At 34.2% G+C, this 26444-nt stretch overlaps 2 protein-coding genes across 2 annotated transcripts; one reads left to right on the top strand and one right to left on the bottom strand.

The window, feature by feature from the left end:
- Positions 1 to 359: 359 nt before the first annotated feature.
- On the bottom strand, positions 360 to 17052 carry LOC128202860 (alpha-mannosidase 2-like). The gene is made up of 7 exons (XM_052904020.1): positions 16872 to 17052; positions 15958 to 16101; positions 10903 to 10959; positions 9580 to 9731; positions 8191 to 8361; positions 782 to 1303; positions 360 to 365 (listed from the first exon to the last, which is right to left on the bottom strand). The coding sequence occupies exons 1-7, from the start codon at positions 17050 to 17052 to the stop codon at positions 360 to 362; spliced, it is 1233 nt and encodes a 410-aa protein (XP_052759980.1).
- A 3996-nt stretch (positions 17053 to 21048) lies between these two features.
- On the top strand, positions 21049 to 26444 carry LOC128203682 (uncharacterized). Its single transcript, XM_052905203.1, has 4 exons — positions 21049 to 21133; positions 24105 to 24766; positions 24899 to 24952; positions 26329 to 26444. Exons 2-4 carry the CDS (start codon positions 24112 to 24114, stop codon positions 26349 to 26351), a joined length of 732 nt encoding a protein of 243 aa, XP_052761163.1. The 5' UTR covers positions 21049 to 21133; positions 24105 to 24111; the 3' UTR covers positions 26352 to 26444.

Here is a 26444-nt window from a genome sequence, read left to right as displayed (position 1 = left end):
CAACTTTTAAATTCACACAAACATCATCAACTTTGTTACACAATAGTATAGTTGATCCCGATGATGCGGGAAACGATACTTTAATAAAATTATTTTCACACACATTAGCTGTTTCATCAAGCACATGTTCTCTTAAATCTTGTTTGTTCTTTTTTATCGGTATTTGATTTGACACTTTTAAGTTGTTAACTACTTTAAATATCACCCATCCCAATGCTGGAATATCTACATCGAAAGATATTCTTCGTTTATTTTCGGTTACAATTTTTTCTTGAAAGTCTACTTTACGTCCATGATTGTCCAATACCATCAGACGTTTGTTCCTTTGAACATCTATTTCCATGTTCGTCCCGTGTTTCCTAGTTCTGTGGTAAGAATTCACAAACATTAAACTTACTTCTGTGTCATTTGTATCTGGAAAGTTTATGTTGAAGCCATCAATTAAATGGTTATGTTGGTGTCGATGTGCTAAAGGAACAAAGAATACGTTCCTTGTTACGGCGTGTTGATTTGTTTCAGTTATAAACTGAAGCAAAATAGAAGCTAGGAGATCTTGAGATTGAACAAACGTCTTGAGCAATCGTGTTTCATAGTCTAAAATCACGCGAGCTCTTGACGTTCCCGTAACAGCATCATGGTGTTGAAATAGATTTACTTCATGTCTACAATCAGAAACATTTTTTGTCAAATATTTAAGCCTGTTAATATCAATTTTGTTTCGAGAAAACTTCATTAAAGACAAAGCCAGAAAGCAGTCTGTTGCCGTAACAGACTCTTGTACCTCTCGGCCAAGTCTTTTTAGAAAGGGTCTTGTGGTGAAAGAACCGCTCCAGTAGAAAGGCGAAGATTTGACTTTTAGAGGCATAAAATCTCCAGTAATAATTGGATAGTGTAAATTGGTGTTGGCTTTGTTTGTTTTCATGTCATCGAAGAATTTCTGCAGCGTACCAAATGTGATGTTCGTTTTAAATTTGCTTTGTGAATTGATATACCTCATGAGTATTTGCGTGTTTCGGTACTGTTGATTCCAGTCGGCTTCAGTGTTGTATCTGAAGTCATCTCCCAAAGGCAGAAGAATCTGTTTGTGCTGATAGCCTTCACTCTTTTGATGCAGCGCCTTTACTAGTTTTGTTGCAAAATCATCAAGGTTATTGTACTTATGGTATCGTAAATGAATCGTTTTATTGATCTCTGGTGTGTTCAGATCGGGTAATCGCGCATGATTTGTAAGATCAAGGTCAGAACATACATTTCGGTCTGGGCCGCAGCTATCTGGAAAACTAAGCCATTCATATGGCTCGACCTGCAAAATTGCAATTGCAATTAATCCAGCATTCATATATCTAATAATGAACTTTTTTAAAGGCACACAATATAGGTTGATACATTTTTTTTAAATTAATGCGTAATCGTAATTCCTTTGATTTTATTTGTCAACAAAATATGAATATCATTAAGAAACATATAAAACAAATCATTATTGTTTTGGGGAAGCTTTTTACTGGAATGTTTGTTGCAAAGCTATTTATTAGAAAAAAAAAATATTAATGGTTTCATTTTTTCTGTACCTTAATCATACGATTTATTTTGTTCTTATCATATTAGTCAAATAATTTTCAACATATTATTGAATTGAAAGAAAACTTCATGTGTCATTGTACCTTTCATTGTAGCTGGCATTGTACCTGTCAGTGTATCTGTCTTTGTACTTGTCATTGTACCTGTCATTGTACCTGTCATTGTACCTATCATTGTACTTGTCATTGTACCTATCATTGTATTTGTCATTGTACTTCTCATTGTACTTGTCATTGTACCTGTCATTGTACCTGTCATTGTACCTATCATTGTACTTGTCATTGTACCTATCATTGTATTTGTCATTGTACCTGTCATTGTACTTGTCATTGTACCTGTCATTGTACCTGTCATTGCTCATGTCATTGTACCTGTCATTGTACTTGTCATTGTACCTGTCATTGTACCTGTCATTGTACCTGTCATTGTACCTTTCATTGTACTTGTCATTGTACCAATCATTGTACTTGTCATTGTAAATGTCTTTGTACCTGTCATTGCTCATGTCATTGTACCTGTCATTGTACTTGTCATTGTACCTGTCATTGTACCTGTCATTGTACCTGTCATTGTACTTGTCATTGAACCTGTCATTGTACCTGTCATTGAACCTGTCATTGTACCTATCATTGTACTTGTCATTGTACCTGTCATTGTACTTGTCATTGTACGTTTCATTGTACTTGTCATTGTACCTGTCATTGTTCCTATCATTGTACCTTTCATTGTACTTGTCATTGTTCCTATCATTGTACTTGTCATTGTACCTGTCATTGTACTTGTCAATGTACCTTTCATTGTACTTGTCATTGTACCTGTCATTGTACCTGTCATTGTATCTGTCATTGTACTTGTCATTGTACCTGTAATTGTACCTATCATTGTACTTGTCATTGTACTTGTCATTGTACCTGTCATTGTACTTGTCATTGTACTTGTCATTGTACCTTTCATTGTACTTGTCATTGTACCTATCATTGTACTTGTCATTGAACCTATCATTGTACTTGTCATTGTACCTGTCATTGTACCTATCATTGTACTTGTCATTGTACCTGTCATTGTACCTGTCATTGTACCTGTAATTGTACCTATCATTGTACTTGTCATTGTACTTGTCATTGTACCTGTCATTGTACTTGTCATTGTACTTGTCATTGTACGTTTCATTGTACTTGTCATTGTACCTATCATTGTACTTGTCATTGAACCTATCATTGTACTTGTCATTGTACCTGTCATTGTACCTATCATTGTACTTGTCATTGTACCTGTCAATGTACCTGTCATTGTACCTGTCATTGTACTTGTCATTGTACCTTTCATTGTACTTGTCATTGTACCTATCATTGTACTTGTCATTGTAAATGTCTTTGTACCTGTCATTGCTCATGTCATTGTACTTGTCATTGTTCCTACCATTGTACGTTTCATTGTACTTGTCATTGTAAATGTCATTGTACTTGTCATTGTACCTTTCATTGTACTTGTCATTGTACCTATCATTGTACTTGTCATTGTAAATGTCTTTGTACCTGTCATTGCTCATGTCATTGTACTTGTCATTGTTCCTATCATTGTACGTTTCATTGTACTTGTCATTGTAAATGTCATTGTACTTGTCATTGTACCTATCATTGTACTTGTCATTGTAAATATCTTTGTACCTGTCATTGCTCATGTCATTGTACCTGTCATTGTGCCTGTCATTGTACTTGTCATTGTTCCTATCATTGTACTTGTCATTGTACCTGTCATTGTACCTATCATTGTACGTTTCATTGTACCTGTCATTGTACCTATCATTGTACGTTTCATTGTACCTGTCATTGTACCTAGCATTGTACTTGTCATTGTACCTAGCATTGTACTTGTCATTGTACCTAACATTGTACCTGTCATTGTACCTTTCATTGTACTTGTCATTGTACCTATCATTGTACTTGTCATTGTACCTTTCATTGTACCTGTCATTGTACCTGTCATTGTACCTATCATTGTACTTGTCATTTACCTTTCATTGTACTTGTCATTGTACCTTTCATTGTACTTGTCATTGTACCTATCATTGTACTTGTCATTGTAAATGTCTTTGTACCTGTCATTGCTCATGTCATTGTACTTGTCATTGTTCCTATCATTGTACGTTTCATTGTACTTGTCATTGTAAATGTCATTGTACTTGTCATTGTACCTATCATTGTACTTGTCATTGTAAATATCTTTGTACCTGTCATTGCTCATGTCATTGTACCTGTCATTGTGCCTGTCATTGTACTTGTCATTGTTCCTATCATTGTACTTGTCATTGTACCTGTCATTGTACCTATCATTGTACGTTTCATTGTACTTGTCATTGTACCTATCATTGTACCTATCATTGTGCCTGTCATTGTACTTGTCATTGTAAATGTCATTGTACTTGTCATTGTGCCTGTCATTGTACTTGTCATTGTACTTGTCATTGTACTTGTCATTGTTCCTATCATTGTACTTGTCATTGTACTTGTCATTGTACCTGTCATTGTACCTATCATTGTACTTGTCATTGTACCTGTCATTGTACCTATCATTGTACTTGTCATTGTACCTGTCATTGTACTTGTCATTGTGCCTGTCATTGTACTTGTCATTGTACCTGTCATTGTACCTATCATTGTACTTGTCATTGTACCTGTCATTGTACCTATCATTGTACTTGTCATTGTACCTGTCATTGTACCTATCATTGTACTTGTCATTGTACCTGTCATTGTACTTGTCATTGTGCCTGTCATTGTACTTGTCATTGTACTTGTCATTGTACCTATCATTTTACTTGTCATTGTACCTGTCATTGTACCTGTCATTGTACCTGTCATTGTAAATGTCATTGTACTTGTCATTGTGCCTGTCATTGTACTTGTCATTGTACTTGTCATTGTTCCTATCATTGTACTTGTCATTGTACTTGTCATTGTACCTGTCATTGTACCTGTCATTGAACCTATCATTGTACTTGTCATTGTACCTGTCATTGTACCTATCATTGTACTTGTCATTGTACCTGTCATTGTACTTGTCATTGTGCCTGTCATTGTACTTGTCATTGTACCTGTCATTGTACCTATCATTGTACTTGTCATTGTACTTGTCATTGTACCTGTCATTGTACTTGTCATTGTACTTGTCATTGTACCTTTCATTGTACTTGTCATTGTACCTATCATTGTACTTGTCATTGAACCTATCATTGTACTTGTCATTGTACCTGTCATTGTACCTATCATTGTACTTGTCATTGTACCTTTCATTGTACTTGTCATTGTACCTATCATTGTACTTGTCATTGAACCTATCATTGTACTTGTCATTGTACCTGTCATTGTACCTTTCATTGTACTTGTCATTGTACCTATCATTGGACTTGTCATTGAACCTATCATTGTACCTGTCATTGTACCTGTCATTGTACCTATCATTGTACTTGTCATTGTACCTGTCATTGTACTTGTCATTGTGCCTGTCATTGTACTTGTCATTGTACCTGTCATTGTACCTATCATTGTACTTGTCATTGTACTTGTCATTGTACCTGTCATTGTACTTGTCATTGTACTTGTCATTGTACCTTTCATTGTACCTGTCATTGTACCTATCATTGTACTTGTCATTGTACCTGTCATTGTACTTGTCATTGTACCTGTCATTGTACCTATCATTGTACTTGTCATTGTACTTGTCATTGTACCTATCATTGTACTTGTCATTGTACCTATCATTGTACTTGTCATTGTACCTATCATTGTACTTGTCATTGTACCTGTCATTGTACCTATCATTGTACCTGTCATTGTACCTATCATTGTACTTGTCATTGTACTTGTCATTGTACCTATCATTGTACCTGTCATTGTACCTATCATTGTACTTGTCATTGTACCTGTCATTGTACTTGTCTTTGTACCTGTCATTGCTCATGTCATTGTACCTGTCATTGTGCCTGTCATTGTACCTGTCATTGTACCTATCATTGTACTTGTCATTGTACGTTTCATTGTACTTGTCATCGTTCCTATCATTGTACTTGTCATTGTACCTGTCATTGTTCTTGTCATTGTACCTATCATTTTACTTGTCATTGTACCTATCATTTTACTTGTCATTGTACCTGTCATTGTACTTGTCATTCTTCCTATCATTGTACCTGTCATTGTACTTGTCATTGTACCTAACATTGTACCTTTCATTGTACTTGTCATTGTTCCTATCATTGTACCTGTCATTGTACCTTTCATTGTACCTTTCATTGTACTTGTCATTGTACCTTTCATTGTACCTGTCATTGTACCTGTCATTGTACCTTTCATTGTACTTGTCATTGTACCTGTCATTGTACCTTTCATTGTACTTGTCATTGTACCTATCATTGTACTTGTCATTGTACCTGTCATTGTACCTTTCATTGTACTTGTCATTGTACCTGTCATTGTACTTGTCATTGTACTTGTCATTGTACCTGTCATTGTACCTTTCATTGTATCTATCATTGTACCTGTCATTGTACCTGTCATTGTACCTTTCATTGTACCTATCATTGTACTTGTCATTGTATCTTTCATTGTACCTTTCATTGTACTTGTCATTGTACCTGTCATTGTACTTGTCATTGTACTTGTCATTGTACCTGTCATTGTACTTGTCATTGTACCTTTCATTGTACTTCTCATTGTACCTGTCATTGTACCTTTCATTGTACCTGTCATTGTACTTGTCATTGTACTTGTCATTGTACCTTTCATTGTACTTCTCATTGTACCTTTCATTGTACCTGTCATTGTACCTGTCATTGTACCTGTCATTGTACCTGTCATTGTACCTTTCATTGTACTTGTCATTGTTCCTATCATTGTACCTATCATTGTACTTGTCATTGTACCTATCATTGTACCTGTCATTGTACTTGTCATTGTACCTGACATTGTACCTTTCATTGTACTTCTCATTGTACCTTTCATTGTACCTGTCATTGTACTTGTCATTGTACCTGTCATTGTACCTGTCATTGTACCTTTCATTGTACTTGTCATTGTACCTAACATTGTACCTGTCATTGTACTTGTCATTGTTCCTTTCATTGTACCTGTCATTGTACTTGTCATTGTACCTTTCATTGTTCCTATCATTGTACCTGTCATTGTACTTGTCATTGTACCTAACATTGTACTTGTCATTGTACTTGTCATTGTACCTAACATTGTACTTGTCATTGTACCTTTCATTGTTCCTATCATTGTACCTGTCATTGTACTTGTCATTGTACCTAACATTGTACTTGTCATTGTACTTGTCATTGTACCTAACATTGTACTTGTCATTGTACTTGTCATTGTACCTTTCATTGTTCCTATCATTGTACCTGTCATTGTACTTGTCATTGTTCCTATCATTGTACCTGTCATTGTACTTGTCATTGTACCTAACATTGTACTTGTCATTGTACTTGTCATTGTACCTAACATTGTACTTGTCATTGTACCTTTCATTGTACCTGTCATTGTACCTAACATTGTACTTGTCATTGTACCTTTCATTGTACCTAACATTGTACCTGTCATTGTACTTGTCATTGTACCTAACATTGTACCTTTCATTGTACCTGTCATTGTACTTGTCATTGTACCTGTCATTGTACCTTTCATTGTACCTGTCATTGTACTTGTCATTGTACTTGTCATTGTACCTGTCATTGTACCTGTCATGTGATCATGCCTTTGGCAGGCTCATGCTTGGAAACCGAATATGATTTCTTATCGTTTGAAAGAGTAATTCGCGCTAATTATCAATAATTGTAATAAATGGCCGAAAGTGTATTATATCACGGACGTATAAGGCCTATAGGTCAGTTGTTCTTGCGTTTATTTGTCATTTATTTCAGCTTAAATCATACGAGTATTTTTGCAAATATTGAAGGCAAAAAAGGATTGTTTGTAATATTATTTTTTGTATAATGTTTACAAATCCTTAACCGCTAAAAATCAACAACACTAAAACTGATAACATAGTAATATGAGGTGCATAGGCGTCCACTTTTCACATGTAACACATTCACAAATTACATAAACTTTGTCATTTAATGTTTTGGTTATCGCGTCATCCAATTCTTTAAATGACCCCATGTTTCACTGATCAACAGGCAGTAAACCCCATATTCATGTAAAGTGATAACTGTATGATGTCTTTTTAATGGTGTGTTTGGCTTTTTTTTTGCTTTTCACTTTTTTATCACCATAAACTGTAAACGCAAACACAAATAACATGGAACTTAATATGAATTATATATTTATTATCACTTGTCCCTGAAAAAAGAGTTCGTTAATGCATAAGGCATATGATTAAGTGTCAGTGTCCACTATGTTTTTTAAATGTAAATAGTTGGTAGGCAACATGTTTTCTCTTAAGTTATATAGGCGTGTTGCCTACTGCTCCATGGTATATAACCGTTCTGGTATTATATGCGTTATGAAGAAAAAAAAGTACATAAGAACTAAAACAAACAGATATATAGGAAGGAGAAATAGAAAGAGATAGGTTAACTGAGTGGAAAGAAACACATAAACAGATTATATTCACCTGCACGAAAGTATCGTGTTCACCGCTTTTATCCCATTCCTGTCGCCACCAGAAGTTCATTAACCGGTTTGTCATCATAAACGCCTTGATTCCATGATGTAACCGCTTTAACACAGCATTTCGAATCCCATAGTGGTGTTGCATATAGGCGGCACCAGGAGACAAGGTGAACTACGGAACATTAACAGATAAATACAATATTGCAGAACGATCATTTGACAGCCAAATAACACCAACAGTATTAAACATACGTTTCGGTTTAATTAAAAGCAAAAGTGACATTAATCATGTTGGTAAAACGCTTTCAATGTCCCCCTTTACAGCTTAAAGCGACACTCTTATTCAAAATCAATACATATGTATAACAAACATAATTTTTGAGTGACAAATCTGTAAGTACTTACTAAATAATGCATTTATTGAACATATTAATTACTGATAACAAGATTGTAACCGTTTATTTAATAGCTGAAAACCATAACATATTAAATGATTGGTAAACGCTAAAATATTTACTGTCCTCTACTATCGTCTCATAAGGTAGACATACCGTGTTTTTCTGTCCCTTTCTTTCGAATTAAACTCGGTTTCCTTCATAAGAATCATTGTTTTCGAAATGTATTCATCCTTTCTGGTATATTTAAACAATTGTATTAATTGTGGTAAATCTTATTTGGGAGTAGTAGTGAATCTTTAAGCGAGATGAATGTCCAAAGGTAAGGGTTAGATCTTATGTTTAAGCTCACTAAGTCATGTTATATGTTTTCAAGGGACAAGAGAAATATGTTTAAAAGTCACATACAGTAGAACCCCGTTGGCTCGAACTCGCTTGGCTCGATTTACGCGTTGGCTCGAACTGGATGTTAAGGACATATTTCATACTACTGAAAGTAAGCTTTCACGCTTGGATCGAATTTCCCAAAGATCGCGGTTATTTTCGCTGGTCCCCTGGAGTTCGAGCCAACGGGCTTCGACTGTAATTCTAACAATAAATATATTTAATACGTTCAAGAAATTAGCATAACCGAAACAAGATCTGTATAAGCATGTTCAGATTTGACCCCAAATAGCAGTTTTAACGGACATTCATTTAATATTGATCCACTTTGACATTTTGTAAAGTCACACTGATCAAATAAAATAATTGAAAGTGATAGTTATCGATAACGTCATTTAAATAACATCAAACGCATAATTTGTTGTACCAATGGTCTTCCGAAGATGTTGCGTTCAGCGAGAAATTAATACATGTACAAGGTGCATTTAAGGTATTGTACGAGGAATGTAAATATTAAATATTATGGAAAACCAATCAATTATTGAGATTATGTTATAAATACTATATTATATATTTATCCATATGCAATACTCAATACAAATACATAATACCTGATCCAGGCCAAAAGAAATATCTGACAATGTTCCAATGTTACGCTTGACCCAATTCCGGCCTTCGGACAGTTGGTCAAGGTAGGCAGTGTAAGGGACAGACGCCTCATCTGCTACCACCCAACCCCCGGGGGATATCTCAAGTCGGCCCTCTACAAATGTATAAATGACATCAATAATGCCCGTATTTAGCATACCTACACGGTTATTATCGTGCCCATTTCTTGTGAGTATGTGTATGCCACATGTTAATTTGCCATATCACTCCGTAGATATGCTTTAGTGATTCTTTTTAGTATAGTGGCCGATTAATTTTACAGCCCAGTCACTGAATTCTGATTCTGCTTTTCAAATCAAGATAAATCTAATATCGTTTTTAAATACGGCCCAAGTTGAATTGCATAAATCCCTGAAAGGGACTTGCTTTTGATCTTTTTTTTATCAAATATAGGTTTTCCAGGGAATGCATTAAAATATACTTTTTTAATTATTATTTTACTCTATGATTTCGAAATTGCATAAACAATACAATTTTTCAAAATAATTTGATTAAAGTGATTAAAGTGGGATGCGAACCCTAATGTCAAAAAATAGTAAACCGATGTCTTATCAATTAGGCCATAAAGAACAACAATGATGAATAGTTTGACATTTTAAAAATACATTAATAACATCAAGTGCTTATGTTAATCAAGTGCTTATGTTAATCAACTATTCACGCACCAATTAAATCGCCCAGTACCGTTTATAACGCGATTAAAAACTGTGCTCTTCAAAGACGATATTTGAGCAAACAGCAACTTATTCTTATAAAATAGTATTTCGTTAAATTTGCTTAACTACATTTCACACCGAAACATCATGTTTGCTCATTGCCCCAAGGCCTTTATACATTTGAAATACACTTTGATATTATGTGTTATATATCATGTGCCGGAGGCCTTATATTATACCTTACATAAATGTGTCCCTTCTTGTATATATATATTTTATAACGTCAGCGGTCCATATCATATTTTTGGCCGGTCCGGACCTCGCCAAAAATGTAATATGGACAGGTGACGTCATACAACTGGTAAGTGCGGCTTTCTAATTCCACAACGGCGAAAATTAGTCGCAAGTAAACTTTATTAGCTCTGTTCAATAAAACACATCTAAAGCGCTTTAAAGGTATTTAATGGTAATATACACTTTCGGTGGCTGACTGGCCGGTCCTTATAATGCCATAAGACCCTCAGTGCTGTGTAATATTTCTTAAATATTCTTCGCGTTGTTGTAAAAGATGTGAATAGACCTTCACTCGCATGCGCATTCATTTAGTACCTTTCACCAGCTGTTTCAGAAGCTCACGAGTGGCTGCCGTTTGCTCCTCCCACCATTCTTGTAGAAAACAAATTTCAGTCCAGACAAATGTAGCGTCTCTATGGTTGAAAATATGAGAAATATATGCATTGTAATAATCAAAGCATCTTCGGGACAATCGCCCAATTTATTCGGAATTGGAATAATAATACACTGTCAAATTGTTGCAGATAATTATTAAGCATAAACAAACAACACCTAAAATTAAAATAAACCTCCAGAAAAAATACATGCATAGAAATATCTATTTAAAACAACATAAACATCGATTAAAACAAAAAACAAAACGCACAATGCGGAATTTATATATTTAGCGAGGACTACTTTCTACATGGCGTCTCGAGGTATGAAAGGGAGATCATTAGAAAGCAAGCACAATAAACATACAATGTATGTAACTATTAAATAAAAGCTTAAAATCTGAACACTTCTAACAAATGTAATTTGTCAGGAGCACCCGTTTAAATGACATTTACAGGATGGTGATCTCATCGGGTGTCTAAAATAACCTCTTTTTAACTAGTCCCTGAAATACCCTTATTCGTCCTCATACCTCATGTTCTAATTATCAAAATATGAAGGTGAAAACCTTGCCAAGTCTATTTGCATGGGCAACAACCTCAGTCGGTGTGTCAAAGTGCATAATAATCAGTGTTTTCGAGATCTAGTCAATACATCGATAACTATAAACCAAGTAGTCGTAAACCCTGTTTAGAGGCGCAAGGCAATGGGCACACACGACCAAACTCCAATATATTATATTAAATTGATTGAACACCGCCTTTTGTTTGCTATGTGTATTACTAGGGTACTCCACTCCCGTTCCGCCTTACTTCGCCTGTAGGATAACAAGATGTTTGATACGTGCATTATGACTGACCTGAACTCGTTCATTTTCTTCATCAGTAGATCCAAAATGTGTCTTGTAAACTCATTGTAGTATTCGCGATATGTTCTTACGTAGCCTGCATCGTTATGAGAATGGAAAAATACATATACTTGTAAACAATCGTTATCCTCAAAACCACCATTCCTTGAAACATTGGGTAAGGGCTGTATTTGCGCGTTAACCTTCGTTTCAATATTACCAGTAAGCCATGATAAGTTCTCGGAGTCAATAACATTCTGTGAGTTCAACTGATTCATAAATTCATTTGCCCTTATATGAATGTTCGAGTCTTTTCTAACATCATCCTTGTTCTTCCAGCGGTCGATATCGTTATGTATTCCTGTCACTTTTTTAAAAGTTAAAATAATGAGCGGTATATTGAACACTTCTGTAGAAAAAGTTAACATACAATTGGATACCTATTGTAAAAACAAGTAAAAATCCGAGAACAATCACACTGTTCCTCCGGAACGACATTATTAGCAGTTATATTTCATTTGAAATAACGCAACTTGATAAACGCTTAAACATTCATTGTGTAAAGGCAATGTATATGTGATACGACTTCCCATTGAGTTATTGGTTTCAATATAAAACGTATGTATATAATACATATGAAGCCAAATTCCCTCGAGGACAGTACGAATATAACTTATTAAATAGTTTGTTAAAGGGACACACAACAATATCCAATATGATTTCTTTTAGCTCTTTTTTCCCGACGGCTGAAACCTCCATACAAAATGTTAAATCACACAAGTGAGTTTGTTTCCTGCTTAAAAATCCTAAATGATGTCCGCATGGAAATAAACCTTTTTAGGCACATATTATATCTTAAAATGCTTCTCACACATATGCAGTTGTTGAATAATAATAATAATAATAATAACAATAATAATAATAAAAATAATAATAATAATAATAATAATAATAATAATAATAATAATAATAATAATAATAATAATAATAATAATAAAAATAATAATAACAATAATGATAACAATAATACATATGTTTTTATGATAAGCAATAGGAATAATAAACTAATGCAACCCACCCATTCGTATACATAAATATAATGGTAGATTCCCCTTATGTGGTCGGACATGTACTCCTGGTAAAACCTAACTAAATTATTTTTGAAATTACTTGATTGCGGATGGTGATTGGTCTGTAAAAACAAGCACGTCTCTTTTAGAATTATTCAAGTTAAGTCTCTCATTGGTCATTTGCTATACTAACTTAAAAATGTCGGAAACAATTTATTTTCAAAATACCCTACACAAAGTTCAAACTATTTTTATTTCACTATGAATAGATTAGGAAGTGGATTGTAGTTAGAAAATGACTTAGGATGTTTTATGAATACCGACCCTGGGCCTTTTTCTCCTCGTCATCCTTAGCTCTGAAGCATCTTCTACCGCTAATCACTCAGAAATATTCATTAAAATGTCAGTGCTTATGAGGTAAGAAGCACATTAAGCAGAATTGTCTCAAATTTTGACTGGAACATATGTTGTCATTGGGATATAACACTGAAAACCTATCAACTGACGTACCTTTACAAAAAATGTATATTTTTAAAAAGTTGCTACCATCTGCAATAAGGGAAGACACCTTGACAGGGGTGATTGGCTTTTATACATAGGCTAAACGTACCGACCTGAATGAACATTAGCGCACGTCTGATATAAGGCACAGTCGTGTAAAAAATATATATTGTTGAGAAGGCAAAACAATCTCACTTTTAACAATTTGACCGAAATATTCGGAAAACTAACTCTTCTTTTGACTTTTGAAACATGTTGAGAGCTGTGTTATGCAATTTCTCAAAAGCCTTTGACTATGAATGGCATATAGGTCATCTCTTCACCATTCGTCAAGTGGTATCAAACGCTCCCTACTTTCCATGCTTACAGATTCAGTGATATAATGTAGTCAGTTATTTTTCAGTTATCATCTCTGACACCGTCTGAATATCAGCTGGAGTACCTCTAGGCTCTATCCTATGATGCCTTCTTTTCGTAGCCTGTAACAACGGTACCGTTCGTGAAAAAACAGTCACCTATTAGACTCTTTGCAGATGACACGTCTATATATTATCAGTCACAATCCTATTTCTTTTGCTGATCAACTTAACAACGACATTGGTCTGGTCCAATCATTTGCGGATGAAGGTGACTGGTATCCTTTAACCTACGAAAACTAGAATCGCTCAACTGTTACAAGAATGTTTCAATTCTTCACTACTTTCATGAAAGGTACATTGTCTTTGAAATTCAGCTATTATTTTCGCCATTTATTAGAAATCTGAACCTCAGGATGTTGGTAATTATAGGTCAATTTCTGTTTTAAGTGTTGTCAGCAATGTTAGTCCTAGAAAGAATCTTAAATAGATAAATTTTCAACTTTTAGTATTGTTTCACCTCATTTCAGTCTGGTTTTATTCAAACTTGGTTCTATACATCACACCTTCCTTCTTGTTCTCAATAATCGTAAAGAGAGTTGCATTATGCATTATGTCTGAGATATGATATGACACCGTCTCAACATCTGGTAGAGTACCTAAAGACTTTTCAATCATTTTTTTTGTTTATAATAAAGACACTATTTCTGAGAAACAATTACTAGTAGTTTTAGACATTGCAGATGACACGGATTTATCTACTTTCGTTGAAAATCTTATTTCTGCTTCAGTTCAACTTATCATTAGTTTTGTCAAAAGTAGTCTGCGCCTAAAGTTAACTGCTATAGTTTCCTCAAAACCAGCAAAAATGACACGTTCATTTTCTTTGGAAATCCAAATACTCATATGCACCCACATATATACATGAACGGCAGCCAGATCGTTTAAACAACATAGTCATTTACTAAGTGTAAGAGTGAGAGTAAGAGATCATGCCACGCTGGAAATAGCTTGAGTTATTGAGTTATTTATCTCAATATGGATTAGTTCAAATGAATCCTTTATATCTCATTTAATTTTTACGTGTACGTTAAAATATTGGTATGTCCATCAGCCCAGCGACTTATCAGCGGCTGATGGAGGGGTGTTTCGGACACCTGAACATGAGTATCTGCGTCATACATCTGAATGACCTGATCACATTAACCGGTACGTACGAGGACTACTTGAGACGAATAGACATCTTATTTACAAGGCTTACGGAGTGAGGGCTGAAGTTATCACCACAAAAGTGTTTCTTTATTCAGGAGCAGGAATCTTTTCTTGGCCACGTAGTCACTGAAGAAGATATCGAGACAGACCCTGCAAGGTGCTTGACTGACCAGCTCCCAATAATGCAGACTAATTGCGCTTGTTTCTACCATCTTCTGGGTATTTTATGCGCTTTATGAATGCCTTCGCCTGTTATTTTGAAATTTGCCTCTTGCTTAAATTTGAAAATATTGCCAAAAAGAAACACTGGTTTTTAGGCCGATTTTACTCAAAGTATATGCTTGTGTAAACCTAGTCTAACATATCTTGTCGGGAGGGGACACCTCCCCTATTAATCAAGTAATAATTGAATTATTTTTTCACTCATGATAATCATATTCTGCAACTTCCTGCTGGATTTTTAATTCGGTGTTAAATTGGTGTTTTATCCTTTGTAGAGATGGGGAGTCACCACTACAATCACCGCCGTGAAATATATATATTAATTTAATACATAATTTCACACTTACAGTCTCCTGAGCACTGCAAACAACTGGTCAATCAAATTGTGGTTTCTGCCTATCCATCACTGGGGTTTTGGCGCCATTCCAATACTGCATCTTCTGTGCCATAGGAAGAAAGAAGCTGAAACGGAATCTTATAATTTTTTACAAACATTTGTTTTAAATAAAATGGCAACACTGAGCAGTTTTTTATATTAAAGTTATGATTGTTAATCCCATGCATATCAAGCAACATCCACACAGATTCACCATAACATTTGTAATTGACGTATTACAATGGTGAATTATTTAGTTGTTTACTTCAGACCGAATTCTTATAAGAAGCCTCGCAAAAACAAAGGGTGATCATTCATTGTTTGAGTCATTATTTAATATAATAGTTTTCTCCCTTGAATGACCCATTAATTACCTCTATAACCACATAAAGAAAGCAAAGGTTGGCAGACCAGTGTAAAATATTGTGTCCTTGTCATCATCCTTAGAATTGTTGACGCCAAACTCAAACATCTGCAGCTCTTTCCTCAATTTTTCGTTCTCCTCCCTCAGCTGTTGATTCTCTTCTACAAGAGGGTCTGTGCCATACTGCGAGCCTGTGGAATATATACTACAATAAATCAAGTACACATATCTACAACTTGAATCGTTGTGCTTAATTATTATACACATGCATTAGAACTTTAAACAGATTATTTTACAATGTTGTTTTATGTTGCATTGAATAGTGTTATAGTGAATTATTAATATTTGAGTAACATGTATCATTACTTTTACTTACAGTTTTGTATGACAATCCTGGAAAACAAAAAATAAGTAGTAATGTTATCATTAATTTAGCAACATATACTGTCATGCTGCAGCACAGCTTTCCCAGCAGTGTGGTCATATCAATCAGATTAGCCATGGTCCTGGGTTTAAAACATAACCAAAAATGTTTTTATACAAATTCTAATGAAAGCAAAAACTTTATAGATATTAAATAATCCTATTAGATACTATTTTTAATAATTGAAACAATTACACTGATATTAAGCACCTTTATCTTTTGTGAAAGTGATTGATATATAATCATGGTACTGCATGGAACATGCCTGGGCATGTTCATCAACATCGTTTTGCCATCTCCGCAGTATGTGTGTTTCACAGTGGACATCTGGAGCAAGCTGTCATTCTTTCATCGTGAGTCGTAGTAGCAGCTTCAAATGTCTGTATGATAATTCAAACGTGAATGATTCAAAAGAAAATCAATGTATCCTACATTGTAAGACCGAAACTGCCTATTTAAACCGTTAATACTGGAATAAAAATGAACAATAGTGGCAATATATATCCTGAGAAGTATTGCGATATTTCATTGGTCAACTTCGAGCAAGTTTTAAGCTAAATCTGTCTGTCTGCCTGCCTGTCTGCCTGCCCGCCTTTCTGCCTGCCTGACCGCCAGTCTGTCTGCCTGCCAGTCCGTCCGTCCGTCCGTCCTTCCGTCCGTTCGTCCGTCCGTTCGTCTGTCTGTCTAAATGTCTGTCTGTCTGCCTTTTTCGGGGCATGACTTGAAAGTATTTGATCTTTGTTATCTTTGTTTAAAGGCTTCATTCCAAGCAAACAATTGCCTTCCGACGTAGGATTTATGACGCAATTTATCACGTGGTATACATACAATGTTTATGATATTCTATATACGAAGTATTTACAGCAATACAATTAAATCTACAGGTGTGGACAATTTTAAAACACAAATTATAACACTAATTAGTTTAGCTAAAACCTGGGTCACGAGAAACTTCACCGATGTTATCAAACCGAAAACCGGTTTATTGCTTGAATGTGTTCATCAAGAATGCAATTTATGAAAATTGATGAACATAGCTTAAATAAGTTTCGTCCAAACATACTTTTACTGACAGATTAACTGAAAATTAATCCGTTAAACAACATAATAATGCCGATACCAACAGGAAATCCAGCCTTATTATATGGCATTCTACTTCTGACTCGTTCGTTGATCTATATATTTATCATTTGTCTAAATAGCCAAATGTTTACTGGTTCATAATAACATCCGCTGTTTCGCTAAATGTTTAGTTGTGACTAGAATACATATTATTGTTTTTGCTTTCTTCATTTTTCGAACATGATTTTGGTTTCGGAAAATGTGGCAAAACTACTTATTTACTAAAACGAAATGACAACAGTGCAGAAAAAAGCAAAACAGATGGATGCATTAGATATTGTTCCCTGTTGAAAACGCAGATGAGTAACCCATTGCGTACAATGGTTTCACGGATACGGGATCACGGCGTACACATGTAATAAAAAAGAACTTACAATAAGGCTCATCCTTTTATTAGAACACAGTCATTGGTTGTCGGTTTTCTACAGTGCAATTATGTTTTGTTGAGCTTTGGTTTGTTCATTTTCTTAATTGATTCAAGAGTACTGTTTTGTTTTCTTGTAAATAAACATTCCTCAGCAGCCATTTGTGTAGTACTGGTTAATTGCTTGATTTCGTTAACTTAGACGAAATGTTTACCCATTGGTCAAAGTGTTTCCAAAATTACTGTTGGCCAATCCAGTTGCTTGTATATGCAATATAAAAGTATTTGAATTAAAAATGATTAAGGTTGTCTATTTTAATATCATTGTCCCCTTTAACTAGTAAAGTTTTAATTGAAAATCGATACTGCTGTATACCTTGTTTAAGCAATAAACACACCACATGTTAATACATGTCATTGAGTTTTAAGTTAGAAACAGTTTACCTGACTGTTCTTCTAAAATCAAAGCACCAAAAATGCTGAGAGACTTGGAGAACGTTAAGTTGGTGTCGAGAGTAATGAAAAGGTTCATTTAATGAACATATGGTACCTTTATAATTTCATTTGATGTGGTTTACATTCGCAACGGTCCTGAGATGAAATTTGCATCAAAAACTCCGTCATTTTTTTGAAGTATGGCCACGGAAAATGCGCAAATGCAATGGAAATAACATTTTATCGTTTACGACTATGTTATTGAGCGTAATGGAATATACCTCGTTATTTTAAATATAAAGAGAAAGGCTTCTTTTACTGTGATAAGGATGCAAAACGTTCTTTTTCATCAATCTAATTAAAGTAACATCCCAATATTCTTTTTTTATATTTTTATTTACTTATGATATTCACTCGGATTAGTCTTTTCATTGGGTCGGACGGGTTCTGATAAGTTGACAATAGTGCCATGAAATTCATGATTTTGACGTCGTTGTTTGAAGTAAGTAATACGCCTCAGACTGTATATTATGTCACCGAAAAGACAGCTTATGACTGTCATTTCTCTGATATAATGGTCAGTTTTGGCCTTCCACCCTGACATAAATATTATATAATTCAATGTTCTTATGAGTATAATATTATAATTTAAATTTCCACCATCATTCATTTGTCATAATCACCCAATGACTAAAATTTTCGAAAACAAAATCGCGAGATTATGGTTACTAAACTGTAATTGATAATTTCAGAAAGCATAATAGTTATTCGATATATTTTGACTGGAATTTTTAAAAGTCTTTCAGAATGATTGAATTTATAGAATTACAAAATTCTGAACACTTTTCTTAGATATTGTTTAGGTAAGTATGCTATAAGTTATATTGCTTCATACCATGTCTAGATGTGTGTTCGTTATGTTATTTTACATAATTGTAATGGTTATTTCACTCTCCCATACATAATTTCTACTTCCATGCGTTTATTTTATTGTTGAAAGAATAACTGTACATGTTCAAGTTAAAGATAAACGTTCAGTTCAGTTTTTTTTTCTGGTGATCTTAAACGTTGTATGTGCTGCGTAAAAACTAAGAACAAAGCAAACATGCCTGACATTAACACTATGCATAATAAAAAACAAATTTGGACTCATATTAATACTAACCTTTTCGCAACACGGACTATAAAAATTAAGAATGGAGAAATAGAAGTTTTTAATGAGTTTTCCCTTAGGCTTAAATTAATCCCACAATTTTAAATATTTTATAGTTGATTGCTGGCACGATTTATAGATTGGCATGCGTTGTTCATACATAATCAATTGTTTCAACGCATAATACATAATCAATAGTATTAACGCAAACCAAATGTAAAGTAAGCTATGTTTTACACAAACAGAAGTCATGGGCCTCTTTACTTCCCCAAACCCTAAGACCGCAACACCTCCATCCATGAGTTATTCCCATATATGTCACTGTATACCTCTGTCTGTCACAAAATATTCAAACAAGCCCTCACTGTGCATCGAGAAAGGTTATCACCTTGTCCTTCACTATCGCAGTTCCTAGGAAACAAAGTAGTATAGCATACATAATTTCTACAAAAAAAACTGATTGTGGGTTGTGTGCGGTGGTGTTTTTTGTCCGCCTCCGTATTCATTTCGTTCATATCAATTGATTTACACCACAGTTCTGCATGGAACGAGAATAGGTATAACTATAGAATTAACGGAATTATCTTTTATCTGGTAAACAGACATAAATGGCTAAGTCTTTGATTATGTTGATGTTGTCGTTCTAAAACCGTAAATGCTTACTTGATACAATAGCGATTCACGTCATTCAATACGCCTAAATACGTTCATTCAGTAGCGCTTTGACCAGGATCTATCTGCTAATGGTGTTTTATTTACAAGCTGCTGTCTTTGTTTTGGTAGGGTCAACGTTTGTGACACTTGATTTCAAACGGCACGACTTGTTAGTTATACATCACGTCTCGCGCTAGCTCTAAGCTATGCCAATCACCTATCTTTTTCAAATACTCTTGATCATAAAAATAAACCTTTTATTGTGTATTATCGGTAAATATATTAGTTTATTCGTGTGTTATGTTCTTATAAGGATTGGGTGTATTAAAATTTGGTATCGGTACTTCCTTAAATACATTGTATGTCATATTAAATCATGTTTGATTCCGTCTAAAGTATGCCCAATAATGAAGAACCAAGATCCACCGTATCAGATCAATTACAAAACATTGTTTGTTAACATAGCCGGGGCCCGCCGCCCATCCAATTCAACCAGTGCGCGGTTTCCCTCTTCTGATTTCCGGCCATAAACTTTATATTAAGGAATACCTAATACCAATACGTTATGGTGTCCTAAACAGTATATTCATACAGAGCGTGTACACTGGGGTCATCTGATCATCAAATGTATCGTGCTATCTTTATTTTTTTCTATCGATTATGTCATTTTTGTTTTTATAAAATACGTATTCTCAATTTCATAGTGTGATTTGTAATGTTACACATTGAGTATATGTATTTGTAACTTAAAATTATACATGAAAGTCGAGCATACCCTGGTTCTGCTGAGTATATGTTTAATCATTAATGTCATCAAACAATTGCAACCCTTAACATGCATGTAATGAAAATCCCGCAATCTTTAAATAACATTTGTAGCTCTTTCGTATTAATCATCACATGGTATTCAAAACCAATACACCTTGAGTATTTGCCAGCTGTATACTATAAATAGCCAAGATAAATATAAACATAATTATGTCAACGTTGACGAAAACTCCACTTTCGTTTTAAGTTAAAAAAAATGATTGTCTATTAATCAGTTTTAAGGGAGAGTTGGAATAACGTTCAGTAAGTATCTTATGTTGTTGTGGAAATTTTATATTTTTTTTAAAAGTACTAGTTAATATGTATGTATAGTAAACATGAAATTAACGAAAATATACTATACATGTAACCGAGTGTTCCCGTTAAATTGCTCTTAATCCAAACTAATTCGGCACAATAAATGAAACTGGTGCAAAATAAAAACAAACAGATAATTTCACATCTAGTGTTGTTATGATTTAAGTTGAAAAATGCCGTTTAATTGCCCAAAATACTAATTTATACAAAATTCACAAGCCAGATCGTAAAACAAATGTGATCCTATAAATACTCACCCTTTATTAAATACCTACCTAAAATATAATAAAACAGTGATTTGGGGTACTTTATTTATCAAGGATTCTAACTGTTTAAGATGCCTTTGAAAAATAATATCTCACTAGGTTGTCTTTACATATTCCTTAAAACAGATTTCAAATCAAGGAAACTATCAAAGTTTTGCATTATGAATAACCTAAAAAGAATGCGGTTAAGTTATTAACAATACCTGAATTCCATGTTGGAAATAGAAACGAAAGATAAGAGGCGTATACTTAATATTTATATAGAACCTCCGTCTAACCTAATATTTATATAGAACCTCCGTCTAACTTAATATTTATATAGAACCTCCGTCTAACTTAATATTTATATAGAACCTCCGTCTTACTTAATATATATATAGAACCTCCGTCTAACTTAATATTTATATAGAACCTCCGTCTAACCTAATATTTATATAGAACCTCCGTCTAACTTAATATTTATATAGAACCTCCGTCTAACTTAATATTTATATAGAACCTCCGTCTAACTTAATATTTATATAGAACCTCCGTCTAACTTAATATTTATATAGAACCTCCGTCTAACTTAATATTTATATAGAACCTCCGTCTAACTTAATATTTATATAGAACCTCCGTCTAACTTAATATTTATATAGAACCTCCGTCTAACTTAATATATATATAGAACCCCCGCTTACTGTATCTTCTATTCAATTTCAAAATCGATTAGAGAGATATCTTTGCTTTGAAAGTAGTAATCATATATGGGTAAGGTGCAGTCGATTCTCCTCCCTGTAAGCACCTTACACAGACAAACAAAATGTTAAAGACATGATGAAGTATGTTTTTAACATAGTGTATTTAACAGTCAACTTGCTTACTAATTTCTAGTATAAGCCTGTTTTTGTAGATTGTAAAAAAATGCCGTCTTTTTTCTGAACACATATACATGAGAATAGAATCGATGGAATCTTCTGCAAAAACTTGCAGGGCAATATGCTTAATTGTCAAATGTTTGCAAACTAATAATTATTTTATGCTTATCGATATTTTTGTGTTTCCTATATAATGCACTAATAAATTTAGGTATTTAAATATTTAGATAAAACTTACTTTATCATGTCACGCCGCTAGTTTGTTTGTTCGGGTAAGGTGCAGTCGATTCTCCTCCCTGTGTTTGCTTGCGTTTTATTATGGATTGGTGAAACATTTTCGCTTAAGTGAGAGTGCAGTGTTAATGCCCCGATTTCACCCGACCAGCGTGAATGTATTAAACATAAATAATTACATAAAAAGACTGATTAAAAAAACACCAGTGCTGTATGAAAAATCAGTTTATTACGCCCTTGTTTAAATTGCTATTATTTTAAATGCGCATGCATTGTGGATATGTTATGTAATTTAAATGATTTACATGTGATATTTGTTTTATGGTTAATAGAGGTTCTTTTTCCTGCGTATATTTTCTTTGCGAACCCGTGTCAGGATAGCGCAAACGTTGTTATAACGGGGAGTGATCACGTTTTCAGTTACCTTTGGGAAAATCTGGAAGAAATTAAGTGTCTAAACGTAACAGAGGTAGCAGTACAGATACAGAATTCTTAAACCTAAGTAAAGTGTTCAAAATCGGAGGCCCGGTAGAGATTAATGAGAGTCAAATCTAAGTAAACTCTGTAGTTTTTGATGACTCGACATCTAACGTTAAATATTTACTAAAGAAAAATTGATTTTTAGACGGGTTAATCCGGGGAATTAGAATGTCAAACTCTTTGCTCCAGTCTTTAAACAATGTTTAATCGATAGTTTTCTACCAAAGTGGCGTGCTGGTATTGCCAACAGTGCGAAACTTAATATTGTATACTTGCATCTGTATTGTACGTTTGGTATGGCTGAACATCTTAATTTATTATATAACAAAACTTATAGAAAATACCTTACTCAATTACGTGTATCAGCACAGATTACGTATCAAAACTGGTAGGTACGGACAAAACAGACTGCCAAGAAATGAATGATCATGTTTATTATGTCATATTCAAGACATTGCGGATGGATTTCACTTTGTTATAAGATGTAATTGTTTCGATGACCTCCGATCAATTTTTTTTAAAGGATTTTATGTAAAACCCAGCATGTTTAAATTTACTCAACTAGTTAGTAGTATTAACTTAGCAACTATTGATTTATGTAAATTCTTGTTACAGGCAAATAACAGAAGAAACCTATTAATCATAATAGGTTTCTTCTGTTATTTGCCTGTAACAAGAATTTACATAAATCAATAGTTGCTAAGTTAATACTACTAACTAGTTGAGTAAATTTAAGAAAGTGTTTAAGTTGTAATCGTAAAATCACTGTTGTAACCACTAGCCATTTGCATTTCCATTATGTATCTAATTAATTAGATAAATAGCTTTTTACATCTATTATCATTTACAAATTTTGTATAAATGAACACACTCCACACTTCTTAAGCTTGAATGTTATTGATATTTGCTACCTTGTAACAATGATCACAAGCATGGAAATAGTGTTTACTTGTCTTTGCTTGCTTGACGAGATGCTTTGTTGCATTAGTCGAAATACACTTCTGTTCTGTTCTGTATACAGTGCATATTCATTATAGCAAGTACAATAGTACATGTCAACACGCTGTTTACTTACAGAACCACGATGTCAGACCGGTACTATCGCTTGGAGACTCTGCTCATTGACATCAGTCTCCCAGCTCTAAGGGATCTGTTCGTGCATTTCGCTCAGAATGATCCGAATATTACATTCAACACACTAGAGGGATACATGAACAGCCGTAGGAAAGCAGTCGATGCATTACTCAGATCAAGAGTACTTCGTAAAGATCAATTAGATAATGTTTTTCCAACATCAGTAAAGTTTGACGAAACAAAATGGGACATGTCCTTATTGTCATCACTTCTCCTAAGCATGTACGGACAAACAACAACTCCTGTGAAAAATGAAATACAGCTGATAAGAGATATGCGAAATAAATTAGCACACAGGTCTGACACAAACATGATGGAAACAGAATACAACACTTTGTGGGCAGATGCTGTTGGCTTGACCGTGAAAGTTATAACTCATTTCAAGGGTCCTCCTGTCATACAGAAAGTGGTAAAGGATATCACAAGTCTCGAAACTCGCACACTAGACCCTTCAAAAACACTTGAAATCATAAACACTTGGTATCTGAGTGTCGTCTTGGAGAATGCTGCAGAAATGAAGCAGAAATTAGAGGAAGTTGGAATAAATACCTCATTTACTTCTAATGTATTACAGAAAGCTACAATCAAAAGGAAAAGCAGATCTGGTAGGTTTAAAATTATGTTATAGTTTCAAATTATTGTCGATCTTTAGGATATTTTGTAACGGTTTGCATCGGTTTTGATATGTTGGATGCAATACGCAATTATAAGAGGTGGATTTCTTTTTCTTTTTCCAGGTAAACCGTCGAAAAGGATGAAAAGTTTGAGTACATGCTTAGAAGGATTTAAAGGTAAGTTAACACATAGAAAACTGAAATATGTGCACTTGTTAAGCAATTAAGGCTTTAAAATTATGCAGACCAATTTTTTTTTTCAAACATAAATGCATATATATCCATATGTCATAAGTAATTCATTTATTGGCTTAATTTAGAAAATTTCATACTCAGTTTTTTTGATTGCATGCAACACAGTTGAAAGATAAGCGCTCTCTCCATATCCGATCACAATAGCAAGGTGATCATCTTCTAGCTTTTGTCGAATTGTTTCAACTTCCTCGGACGGACTAAAATCTCCTTGCATACACCGTGACATAGTTCTTTTGAAATTTTACGGTATATGTCTGAACTTGCATGATGTCTGTCGATAATGCTTATATCATACCAAACATTTTATATAAGTAAACCATTAAATATTTTGAAAAATCTTTGGTGTGTTAAATTGAACAAAACAATTCATGTTAACTTCCGACAATTGTTCGCCGTTGTGAAAATCGCAAGTCGTACTCACCATGTTTATGACGTCAGCAGTCCATATTATTTTTTGTAACATTTACGTAAGGTATGATTTAATCCATGGCATTATATGTAGGGCCGTAGTCAAAAACATGACAACAGACAACATAATACATATATATAGGGCCGTAGTCAGCACATGACAACGGACACTTCAATACACATATGGTCGGCAGTAGTCGATTACAGGACAACGGACAGTTTAATACACATATAAAGGACAGTAGTCGATTACAGGACAACACATGACAATGGACACTATAGTACATATATTTTTTTATGTAGAACCGTAGACAACACATGACAACGGCCACTTTAATACACATATGAAGGACAGTAGTCGATTACATGAAAACGGACACTTTAATACATATGTGTAGGACCGTAGTCAACACATGACAACGGACACTTTTATACACATATGAAGGACAGTAGTCGATTACATGAAAACGGACACTTTAATACATATGTGTAAGACCGTAGTCAACACATGACAACGGAATCCTTAATACACATATGAAGGACAGAAGTCGATTACATGAAATAGGACACTTAAATACAAATATCTAGGACCGTAGTAAAACACATGACAACGCACACTCAAATGCATATATGAAGGACAGTAGTCGATTACATGACAAAGGACACTTTAATACATATATGTCGGGCCGTAGTCAAACACATGACAACGGACACTATAATACATATGCGAAGTGCCGAAGTCAAACACATGACAAAGGGCACTTTAATACATATGTGTATGACCGTAGTTGAACAGATGACAATTGACACTATAATACATATAGGTAGGACCGTTGTCTCATACATATTATAATATTTATTATTATCGACATATGCATTAACCGTTACAGCATCCAGACCGACCCAAAACTGATACACGTGGCGGACATAAATCTGCAACTAAACAAGAACGAGTACGAGGAGAGAATAATAAGCGGAATGACTATAGTGGAGGACAGATTACTAG

This window comes from Mya arenaria, chromosome 9, assembly GCF_026914265.1.
Source record: "Mya arenaria isolate MELC-2E11 chromosome 9, ASM2691426v1".
In the NCBI taxonomy this organism is placed as follows: Eukaryota; Metazoa; Mollusca; class Bivalvia; order Myida; family Myidae; genus Mya; species Mya arenaria.
Note: the sequence above shows the minus strand (reverse complement) of the source record. Positions and strands in the feature narration are given on the sequence as shown.

What these genes read in the sequence shown, in the direction of transcription:
- LOC128202860 (XM_052904020.1), bottom strand. Translation starts at nt 17,052, where the DNA reads ATGCCCCGAAAAAGGCAGACAGACAGACATTTAGACAGACAGACGAAC. An exon ending in TCTGAAACAGCTGGTGAAAG is followed by an intron (nt 9,732 to 10,902) that starts GTACTAAATGAA and finishes ATACATTTGTAG; the next exon opens with AGGGCCGACTTGAGATATCC. An exon ending in TTTCTTTTGGCCTGGATCAG is followed by an intron (nt 8,362 to 9,579) that starts GTATTATGTATT and finishes AATGTTCCGTAG; the next exon opens with TTCACCTTGTCTCCTGGTGC.
- LOC128203682 (XM_052905203.1), top strand. Translation starts at nt 24,112, where the DNA reads ATGTCAGACCGGTACTATCGCTTGGAGACTCTGCTCATTGACATCAGT. An exon ending in CAAAAGGAAAAGCAGATCTG is followed by an intron (nt 24,767 to 24,898) that starts GTAGGTTTAAAA and finishes TTCTTTTTCCAG; the next exon opens with GTAAACCGTCGAAAAGGATG. An exon ending in ATGCTTAGAAGGATTTAAAG is followed by an intron (nt 24,953 to 26,328) that starts GTAAGTTAACAC and finishes TAACCGTTACAG; the next exon opens with CATCCAGACCGACCCAAAAC.